Source organism: Rhopalosiphum maidis, chromosome 1, assembly GCF_003676215.2.
Source record: "Rhopalosiphum maidis isolate BTI-1 chromosome 1, ASM367621v3, whole genome shotgun sequence".
Classification (NCBI taxonomy): domain Eukaryota; kingdom Metazoa; phylum Arthropoda; class Insecta; order Hemiptera; family Aphididae; genus Rhopalosiphum; species Rhopalosiphum maidis.
Genome location: NC_040877.1, coordinates 15,793,908 through 15,806,035, shown reverse-complemented (window position 1 = coordinate 15,806,035; position 12,128 = coordinate 15,793,908). Strand labels below are relative to the sequence as shown.

At 27.7% G+C, this 12,128-nt stretch overlaps 2 protein-coding genes across 5 annotated transcripts in view; one reads left to right on the top strand and one right to left on the bottom strand.

The window, feature by feature from the left end:
* Nucleotides 1–12,128, bottom strand: part of LOC113547913 (cyclic nucleotide-gated cation channel subunit A) — a 179,427-nt gene that overhangs the window by 56,567 nt on the left and 110,732 nt on the right. The window lies entirely within an intron of this gene.
* Nucleotides 3,960–12,128, top strand: part of LOC113547914 — a 45,237-nt gene continuing 37,068 nt past the window's right edge. The window contains exons 1-4 of one of the 2 annotated variants that reach the window (XM_026948501.1): nucleotides 3,960–4,120; nucleotides 5,219–5,508; nucleotides 6,021–6,242; nucleotides 8,883–11,195. In XM_026948501.1, the coding sequence (XP_026804302.1) occupies nucleotides 4,033–4,120; nucleotides 5,219–5,508; nucleotides 6,021–6,242; nucleotides 8,883–9,356 (1,074 nt within the window). In that variant the 5' untranslated portion in view covers nucleotides 3,960–4,032 and the 3' untranslated portion in view covers nucleotides 9,357–11,195. Of the gene's footprint in view, nucleotides 4,121–5,218; nucleotides 5,509–6,020; nucleotides 6,243–8,882; nucleotides 11,196–12,128 lie in introns of those variants that run through there. The other variant, XM_026948502.1, reaches the window with a different exon arrangement.

Below are 12,128 nucleotides of genomic sequence, written 5' to 3'. Positions count from 1 at the left end.
TGTTGGTATATTCGCATATAACTTGAAAAATGCCACGCAAAGAATTTAATTGAAAACATTATTATCGAAGGACTATAGTCGAAACGAAATAGTATGCATACACGTATATAAAGTCAATTAATCATCATACAATATTCTTAGAAAATTTTTATCTTTGGTTATGTAGTTATTTAACATGTTATTAAACTAAACAGATTTTAGCAATTTGAAAAGCTATTTGGACGAATTGAATTATACTAACTATTGTTTTAGATCTATAGAACCGTTAGAATATTGTAAGTACATTTTTTAAGCTAAGTGATATTTATTTTAAAACTTTTACGGTTTTTGTTAATAACTATATTGATAAGAAATAGAGGTACATGATTTATTTATATTGATTAATATTATAAAATTATTTTATATGGTATTTAGTTCGTATGTAAAAATATAAACATTATAATATATCATTATATAATATTGTAAAAGAATTTTGTGATTATTTTATAAAGTTATTTTGTCATCACAACTAGTATATTTTGTAATAACAAAAAAATTATAAGCCTTTGGTTATTCGTCATAACATTATGTTATGTTAATAAAATATCAAATAAAAAATATCATCGTTTGTTACTGTGCTTCTGAGATGCCTGAAACATATTATATTATGCGGTGTGTGTCAGGTAGTCATGTGAATTAGAAAATTATACTATAAAGCAAATTCAAAGTATTGATTTTTCCCTGACATATCACTTGGGAGGTCCTTTGCTCTATGTATAATGTTGTGACGGCAGTAGAGTGCAATGTGTCTTGGTATTGCAAAATATTACTGAATATCCATTGGGGAAAATCGTAGACATTTTCAAAAAGGCCATATGTACGTATTAGGTATAACATATCAAAGTAAAACAATATATAAGTATTGTAAGTATAATGGAACATTTGGACGATTTTTAATAATTCATGAGCTAAACTGAATAATATATTATTTATACAGGAGTAATATTATACCTGTTATATAAGATGGTATTAATTAAAGTTTTGTTAAAACTTCAATTGTCATATTTTGTATTATTATTATTTTCATTAAAGTATGCAATATTTAAATAAAGTTGAAGATTTTTATTTGCATTTCATATGCATTTAAATTAATTTGGTTACATGAAGTATTTATTAAATTTAATTGTAACTTATTATTTATTTTCTATTTTGCATTAAAAATTACTTATAAATTATATATTCTACACTTATCAATATGGAATTTTAATAATAATCACAATAATAAAAACATATAACATATATTATGAAAAAAATGGATTGAATCAAAACAATAACAATATTTTTATCGTTGGTTCTAGTTAAAAACAAATATAAGCACATTGACCAATGAATATGCAAATAATTCAATAACAAGATTTGTATTCATATTATTATAAATAAAAATAAGATTTATTTTTAAAATTGCGCGCTGTGATCACATTAAGTATATCACTGTAATGGATACTATGTACAATTTGAATTTAATAAAAATTTTGAGCGATGATCGTCTGTCAGCCTATATTTTTAAAACTATTATATAATTTATTCGTATTAATAGTACGGTAGGTCAAACTAATTTTGTCTAAAACATCGAATATATTATTATTGTTATTAACATATAAGTCAATAACATGCGTACCCGTTGAACGGTGTAGGAAGCTATTGGATGGGTTCGTCTTAGTTTATAGTTAATCTAAATATTTAAAACATTTCAGTGTATACAGAAAATAATACCTAATATATGTGGCAGGGCAAAGTTTAAGGTAAATGCGATTAGTGTTTTCTTCAAATACGATTTTAAATCTAAATATTAATTAATTAAATTAATATTAATATTTAGACGTGTTATTTTTTTAATTTATATAATTTTATAATGTGTACTTAATTCTGATAATTTGTTGATATATTTACCTATTGTGTTTTATTTTTAGATAGAAATGCTTAATAAAAGAATGTGCCTTTAGAAAATTCCTTTTTGGTTTTATTTGTATTTAGGTATATGTAAAAATGTTATTAATGTTAAATATTTATTCGAAGAAGTATGAGAATCCAAGTAACATGATGGGATACGGGACTACATTATAATTGACGGTAACATAATTATTGTGCAAAATGACTGGTCCTTATTAAATAATATGTAAAAATGATATACCATACACGTCATACGATATCGTATTTTAATTAAGCCTTGGTCATTGTGTCAATATGTCTATGTTTTTTTTTTCAATATTTATGTTTTATATGAAGTTCGGATATAATATAACGTGAGAAAGGTTGTCGTGGCTCGTTAGAACATCATGGTTATATATTTATGACATATTACGTCGGACCGTCAACGGAATGTATGACAATTCATTCAGTGATAGATATTATATTTAATTTACAGAAAAATTAAATTTTATTTATATTTTTAATGCTACGTAGTTTTAGATAGTACATGAAAATACACAACGAAAATCCAAATAATTCTGACATTTGAGTTGGTTTGATTAATTTATAACGCTTTACGCCTATGCTGTGAAAACTATATACTACTGTATTATAACTATTCACACATCGACATGTATAAATTATAAAATAGTTGAATAAGAAGTTTAATATTATTACGTACAAATCTATTGGCATTGTAGTTTATACTTTTATACTGATAATAGTATACTTGCACTAAGCTATACGTGTTTTTTCATATTATGTATAATATATAATAATCATATAGATGAGTAAAATTGTAATTAATTTTTTTCTAGTTATAGTTGGCAAGATTCATAATTAAATATCGATTTTTTCCAAATATTATATCGAAAAAAGTTCGTTAAACGTAATTAAAGTATTCACGTAAAAATCAATAATTCAATCTAAGTATCATGTTATATAAGTACATGAACCACAATTGCGAATAATTAATATTAAATTCATATATTTACCATTCAAAGTACAGTTATTAACAACTAAACTAGGCTTTTTTATATTTAATATACATTTTTTTTTCGTACAACATTTTTAAAAATGATGTCCACTCAACATAAGTATAATATATGACCTTTATTATTGTTATTATTATTATTTTTTAAAGTTCACTTATACCTCCGTTACATTCCATGTATATTTAAAAAAATTAACGTGTATGTACTAACCGAGGCTTTGCGTCTCTTCAAACCATTAAAACTTAATTTATCTGTACTTATGGTTAGTCTGTATATTTTCTGTTGAATTTCAAATCATATTTTATCCACCATTGTATTATGACATTTAGAACAGTATATATAATTGTGTATTTTTTCATCGAACACTGTATTATTTTATTTTCAATAGATAATAATACAAATTACAGTAATATATTTTTGATTCAATAATTTGTAATTATGTTTTTTTTAAAGATGAATTTCATAAAATAACATATACCTTTTTAAATTCTTTAAAACTTAGGTAGTAAGTACAATTGCGCTTATTTAAGAAATATTTATAAAATATGGTCATCAGTGTTTATTTAACACTTAACTTATTGGTTTTTATATAGTTTTTAATACAAAGATTAGTCTATTCATCGAGTAAAAATGTAGTTATTCGTTTGTAATAAACGAAACCATAGAATTAAATTAATGACAATACATGGCAATTCCACTTTTGACACAATAGCTAAATAACTTTTTTTTTTTTTTATCGAACGAAAAATTGATACACTAATATTGAATGAAAAACAAATCGAACGTTAAAATGTATAAGCTCCATGAAAAAAAAAATCATATTTATTTAAGCTACAGATGTTTAACAAGTGCAATTGTTAAAAAAAAAAACATACATTTTTATTTAACTAGTAGTAAACTATATACAATAGAAAGTAATATCGACATTAGTCATAACTCATATTATATGTTTTTAAATTGAACCTGAGCTCAGTTATCAAGTTTAATGCGTGTAATAATAATATAGTTTTTGGAAAATACATATCTCATTATTTCAAGTTTTAGTAAGATGATATAAAAATATGGGAATTATGTTTTTAACTATATAAATATGAAGTTTTTAATATTATTTATTTTTAATATTTTCACATTTGTAATATCTAATCACATCAAATTAATTCCAGAATTATGCAAAGCAGGTATAACACACGTTTTTATTGAATTGTAGAAAATATTTACATAGTATGCTTTATAGTTCTTAAAAATTTAAAGAAGTACACACATAAATAAAAAAAAAATCATAAGCCATTAAAAGTTTATTTTTAAGTTATTCAATACATGAAAACAAAAATAATTGCCTATAGTATTATTATTTTACGTTATTATTGATTCGTTTTGAGGGAAAATAATATGTAGTAGTGTGTTTTAATATTATATTTTTAGATATTGTGGTTTTAAAAAATAAGTTAAAACTATGCTTGTCAATATTTCTTTAATTTTTTTTCGACAGTCATGTTTTCTATTCGTCCCAGTTAAATATTAAAAAAATATACTTATCAAAATATAAGTATATCAATTTTTAATTATATGACATTAATCATGAGATAATTGTATCGCATTTTTAAATTTTATATTCGTTAGAATATTTTATAATCATTTCTTTATTTTTGTCTTTAGTTTTTTTAACCATTATCCTATAAAATATGTAATTAATATTTTTAATTATTAACTGTAGTTGTACTTTGAATGTATACCTATGGACGACATACCTTGAATTTGTATTTCAAATAACAAAATGAGAGAACTTTTTTACATTCATTGTTACTTTTATTTAATTTTTTATTATAGATTTAACTAACTTTTTTGTATGAACTAGCTTTTGATTTAGTGTTAGAAACGGTTTGTTTTACTTGAAGAGTGCACAATGTGTGAAAAAACAATTAAACCTAGACCCTAAAAAATCCGTCAAGAGCAGATTTTAATTTTATTTAAAGATCTGTTTTGGGCAGTTTGCTCTTTTATATAAATATGAAAAACAAAAAAAAAAAAAAATGGTAAGACTATCTATAATTTTTTTAATACAATACTTATTGTTTTGATAAAATGACAAAATTATTAAATATGTCATTGGATATTTCACAGCTTAATAATATTAAAGTATATTTATTTAATATAGTTATAGCCTATGTCATATATAATGTGTGTTTGTGTAATATGTGTGAATTGTGTGTTAGACCTGTTAACTGTATATTAAACTCAATTTATAAAATATATATAACCGTGTGTACACATTTCAGGTGATCCATTTACGGTGAATCATCAAACACCAACAATTCATGGTATCCTCTCAGCACTAGTGAATACAAATAAAAAGTGCTCAAGTAATTTTTCGTTATTAAAGGTTAAGAGAAACGGCGGCATTGTGAATTTGGAAATTTGTTATGACGAGTTTTTATTAAAAACAATATACGTAAAATTTGAAATCGATGGCGTTTCACTTAAAAAGTTTGACAGTGTGATTATACCACCACTTGTGACTCAAAATATAAATTTGTATCCGGAAAATGTAGCGTGTTTCTATACAAAAGTAATTTCATCTAAATGCTTTAGTTTTTATAGGTACTAAAATATTTATACATAACAAAAATTGTGTTGATTTAAAAATTAATTTAATTTTTAACCATCGAAAGAGATGGAATGAATTTTAGGCTGTTATGTATTTTAAGAATATAAAAATTCAATGAATTTTAAGTTGTTTTTAAAATACTTCTACGTTTACCATGCAATGAATATAACATATTATTAAGTATTAACTCAATGTTGTTGCCATAATTATAAATATCTGTTTCAAAAACGGCGTTACTTATTGTAATTCTATTTTGTTAAAGTAAATAAATTGTTTGTGTGTCTACCTACGAGAATATTACAGTTTATAACTTTTGTATTTATGTAGAAAAAATATGAATCAGAATAACAAAATGAAAACTAATATCATATAAAGCGTCTGCAACATAATATATTTATACCTCTATGTATAGATATAGCCGTATACCTATTATTATTTTCTAAAAAAAAAATGTATTTTATATGTGTACATAGAATCATCAAGCAGCTCTATTTAAATATATATACAATAGTGAAGATGCCATTACCGATTCGTCGTTTTTAACCGAAGGACATTTAGCTAGTAATTCCGATTTTACTGAAGACTATAAGCAATTGGGAACGTTTTTTTATGCTAACATAACGCCCCAATGGAAATCCATTAATCAGCACGCGTGGGCACTTATTGAATCAGCTATTAGATCGTATGCAATTGATGTAAGTATGTTATTTCAATATTATGCTATAGAGTTCACGTGTAGTGTATAATACATATTTTTTTAAAAGTCTACGGAAATGTTCAAAACGAATTTTTTTTGTAAACGTCATTGAACCAAATGTATGGTCTTAAAACGAAATCGTTTAAATCAGAAAGGGTGTACTACAACGGCCTAGTCGAAACGTTTAAATATTGTATTATATCGTTACAATAATTATCGTAGGTAACAAATATTTTGCTTTCAACAAAAAAAACAAAGTATTTAACATAACCGAGAGGAAAATAAAATGCGCATGTTTATAATTCTATAATATTCTTTTATGTTTATACAAATATTATGTTATTACGTCTTGTGCATAATAGCTTAATATAAATTAAACGTATTACGTACATTAGTAAATATACTAACAATTATTATTAGCTTCAGCTACGATGCAGTAAAATATTATTATTAATTACATAGTTGTAAACACAATGGGTATTCACGCTCGGATTGTTATTATTTTACAATGTTGTAATATTTAATAGGCAGACGTCGTGTTGCGTTACTTTTTATATTATCGAGCAAAACAACATTATTTATATAGAGTGTTTGATATATATTTACTATAAGACGAGAATTTTGTGCGCTTGTAAATAAATCACAAAAAGTGATGTTCGCTAGATTTCGTATATTGGCTTAGATGTTAGAGCAGCGATATTTACGCCCGTCTATATAATATTATGCGAAATGCATTATATACACCAAACATACTTGGCGTTTAAATCAATTTGTCCAAATTCTGATTTCGAATTTATATATATATATATATAGATAACATTTTCAATTACTCAGATTTGTTATTCCATTAAAAGAGTGTCCTGTAGCGATATAAACTTTTTTTTCGTTTAATGGTCTTCTGTATAGTTTCGATGTTGTATCACAATAGAATATATTATATGCGATTCGGTCTGCCACAGTATATACAGCCTACGCGTATATAAATCACACGTAGAATATAGTGTGTTCTTACTTTTACAAGCGTAGGCTCGAAAATCAGTCAAATTATTCCCGACCTCACTTTTTACCAAAAAAAAAAAAAAAAAATAATAAATAAAAACAATGTTTATATATGCCTTCCGGGCTCGTAATATTATGGATACGTGCTCAGAGATTTGAAACGAAGGGGATACGAATATAATACTACAAAACAAGTCATCGAGGGCGAATGAGAGACCGAGTAAGATATAATATATAGTATTACGTTTGTTCGTTTAAAAATAATACACAACTTATACCAAAACAACAGTAGTACGTAAATAAAATACATTGCAGTGACGTTGTATGCTAGTAAAATATGTATTCTTCGGTAAAAGTCCATTTTAAATGTTGAGGTACAATAATGTACACACGGAATAATCTAATCTATTACGATACAATTTCAGAATATCATAAGATTTTTTGATTTACCTGCATTTTTCTGGTCCGGGTTAATACTAATAATTATATAATAATAATTCGTAACGTTTGTAGTGTTTAACTAATGTGAATTTGTGTGCACATATATACATTTCCTCAGATTAGCTTTTACGTTATTTTGTCCATTACAATACCCACTTGTTGACTATCGAAATAGTTATTACATACGTGTGCTTGTGCAATAAATTAGAATATGTAGTGTAATTGAATGTTTGCATGTATTCATTTGCATACTCAACTGTATAGGCTGCGGTCGACCCCCAAACTACTTCTTAAACAAACATTATATTTTGAGCTCAAGCATTGGCCATCGCGAAGCCAACTATACTATGAATTAGTTCACTACTTCCTAGTCAACTGTCCCGCTTTATCACGTTTAACAAAACTTCTACCATAACAATAATACGTTTTGTTATTATTGAAACACAATCTGAATTTTGAACTCAATGCAGATAAACGTGAAAGCTTTCCAGACTGCATATTTTGGGAAGATAACGCCGTAGCAGTTTCTTCCAAAGATGAGAATGACGCTGTTCATTTTCCTACATTATCAAACTAATCAATCGTAACACTTTTTACTTATTTAAATACGTATCTATCATTTCTGGGCCTAGATTATTGTTCTATATATTTGCATGTCATATTATACAAAATAAAAGTAATTATCAATATAAAATTAATTAAAAACCATTACGAAAAAATATATTATTCTAATATTTTCGTATGTGTTTTAAATAGCTACTTATATATATATATTATTGATATTACATGAGTGCAATTCATATATTATATCAATACAAATCGAAAAATATAATAAAATACCTGCTATTTTATGCGTCACAATACAATTAAAATAAATAACTTCAATGCTCAGACAATTAAAAACTAACGTATATGATTTTTACGGACGAAAATAGACATATGATCCGAGTTCAAAAAACGTGTGGAGGAAAACGGAAAATACCTGTCTTTTATTGGCGAGGAACTCGAACGGCTGAGGAAAAAAATGGTGTCTCATTTTTGGAGGAAAATGCACGTGACGATGTCCCCAAAATATATGCTTTCGGGCGGTTCGTTTCGTTTCCAATCGGTCTCTATCGAAACCCTAATATCGTGAAATAATGTTGGTAATGATTTGTGCGAAACACATTAAACGTATGAAACCGTTTGGGCATTTCAGACCGGCGAGATACTGGAAGCGTACGCGGGCACGCACGGACAGGCGCTGACGGACAGCGGACAGCCGCTGTTCTTGACGGACGACGGTCGGGTGCCGGTGGCCGCGTGGCTGTGGAAAGCCGTCGTCGACCGGTCCGCCGGCGCCGGCGTCGCGTTCGTCTGCCGCAATGACCCGTCTCAGCGGACAGCCGCGGCCGGCACGCCGTGCGGCGGCGCGGACGTCTGCGCGGACGGCCGCTGGAACGCCATCGCGGTGGCCGGCATGTCGTTTTGCTGCACATTGCAACAGCTCGCGGAAACGATTCCGGAAGCGGCGGCGGCCATAGTGGGCGTCGACGCCGACGTGGGCCTGTTAAAAAGACCGCCGCCGCCGCCAAAGTCTTCCGAGAGCGTGACGACGGCATATGGCGACGTCGACGACGACGATGGCGGGGACGAGGACCACGACGACGAACAAGCAGAAAAAAACGATTGACGACGGATTGTCTGACCTGCCGCCGCATCGATAATACGTTACGTTTACGGCGTATACACGCGGTGTTTAAACGGCTGTGACGTCTCCCGCGACGGCTTTCGTTGTGTTTAACTTTTTTTTTCATTTATTTACACAATTATTATACTTTCCCAAAGACGATTTCACGTATTGTCGGTATAAGATGCCGCGAATAGGTGGTTTATGTTTTTGAATGTTAAGTTGAGCTAAGGCGGACAGTGGTCCGCGACTCATACGCAATCGCCGTTTAATTTCGAAACGTATTCTGCTTCTGGTTTAGAAATAAAATTATTTAAACATAAAAAACTTGCGTTATGACGACAACAGTAATGAAAATTATACCGAAAATTGACCGTATTGTGAATATTTCAGAATGTATACAAATGTAACAACAGCCTGAGGAAATTAGTGTGACGTGCTATAAATGGTTCATCTTAAGTTGTGTTATTGTTATTACGATTGCATCGAAAACGTTGACTAATCTAATATAACTCGATGAACCGTATAATATTATAATTATTTTAAACGGAGAGAGATTAGGTATATTAAAATTAAAAAAAAAAAAAACCCGATAAAATAGAAATTTACTGACTCGTTATAACGTCCTCTATTTTGGGGGTGTCTGTTAGAAAAGGTTTTACTGTGTACTATAATATTCGTATATATATTATTTTTCGTTTATTACTCGAAAATACACTTAAGATTACTCATAAACAGCTTCATGTTCCAATAGGATGTAATATTTTAGGCCAACCGGTGGTGGTATGATTTGCCGTTTATGACTTGCACTAACCAATTCGATTAACTATTCGACTATCCGCCATAGGTGACAGTACCTACACATCGGGAATGGAATAGTTGTCTACCGATATTTAGCAAGATCGTTGACCTCGATTCAAAATTCAAGGGGCTGATTTTCATCAAATACTAATTTTAATTTAAAGGAAACAATAATGTTAGTAATAACATAAAACGAATGAATGCACGGTAAAGTAACGAGTGAGTTGAACAAATTGAAAACAAAATTTAATAATAATAATAATTATTAAAATTTGGTGCCAGAAAAGCCAAACGGGCTTAGAACTCCGGACGGAGAATGGAAAACGTAACATAGAGTAATACGAATAAAATGTGTAGAATATAATATTATGTCGGGACAAAAATGAAGGTCCGTGACTATTTTTTGTTCGTACAACTTTTAATAATACTTTTTGAAATAATAAAATGCAATAGCTAATAAGACGTCATGCCGGACAGATGTCTGCGTGAAATAATAATCATAATAATAAGTACTACGTAATATATTATTATTTATCAATCAAGGGACGAGTCACGTGTGGGTAGTCGATAGTATTTAGGCGTGTATCTGTGTAAGCTAATACCATTGTCCAATGGCAAATGCAGCGAGGACGATGGGTTGTATAATTATTGTTGATAATAATAAATTATAATGATTTATTAATGAAATGATCAAGTGCGGTTGTCCGATTGTGCGACAATGAACAGAGGTGGTGGTGGTCGATATTGCAACCGGTGAGCGGTGGCACAGTGGATTATTATAATTCAACGAACACTAAAATATTCCTAATTAATAAATAGCGCTAAACGAAAAAATTCAATTTAATATGTCGAACGTCGACACAGCGTCTATGATGAGTTTTTTTCATACAGTCTCAAAAATCATCTAGTTTTTAAAACGTTTGTAAAACCTGATAAGCACATACTATTATTTTCGCGGGTAGTTAAATATATGTACATAATCACACATTTCTAGTATTAAAACTTGCATTTTTTTTTTATAAATTGTATAAATTATCTGTATATTCGTAGTCATGTTATTTTTAATTAATTTATATTTTACAAAAGTTTACAAAGACTTATAATATTATTTAGATATACTATAAAATAACTTAAATTTTGAACAAATTTAAATTATAATTAGTATAAGTATAATATATATATAATATATATATTATATTATATTATAATTATTATTATTATTATTATATTTTTTACTATATATTTAGTATTACACAATCAAAAATTAATTTCAAATAACGATACTTATTTATGTTGTTATTTCGTTTTACCATGAAATAGGTGCATTAAATTGTATTTAAACATTTAAATTTATTTTGTATGAATTTGTAAACAGTAAGATAAATTGACAGACATAAACTATAAAAACTTTAATTAAGTTTGAAATCAGTGTTGTTAGTTAGAATTTAAACTTATAAACTAAAATAACATCTCTCTTATTAATTTAATATTCGTGGTTGAAAGTTTTTAGTGAATATTGTTTTAACAAACATTTGACGAATTAATACAAAATAACAGCGGGTATTTGGCTCACCAAAACTATATGAATTATTGTTACAATTTATTATTTTGAACAGATGTATCATCTGTGTTTCTACAAAACTTAATAAGTTTACTGTAAATATAATTTTATAAATAATTTTAGCTGTCTACGATGGACAATTAATATTGGTAATCAATTAAAATTGAACTAATTGTAAAAAAAATATTTTTACATACAGATCATTAATCAATGCTTAACATGTATTATATTTTAAAACTGAAAACTGTTAAGCAAATTTTTTTAAAACGATTCCGAGGAAAGCTCATTTACAAATAAATGATATATAATATAGAACTTAAGAAATAATAAAAAAAAATAGCCAGTATTTTAAATAATTTCTAGTTGCAGTTAAAAATTAGGATGTAAATTTAATAAATCAGCTTTAAAAAGGA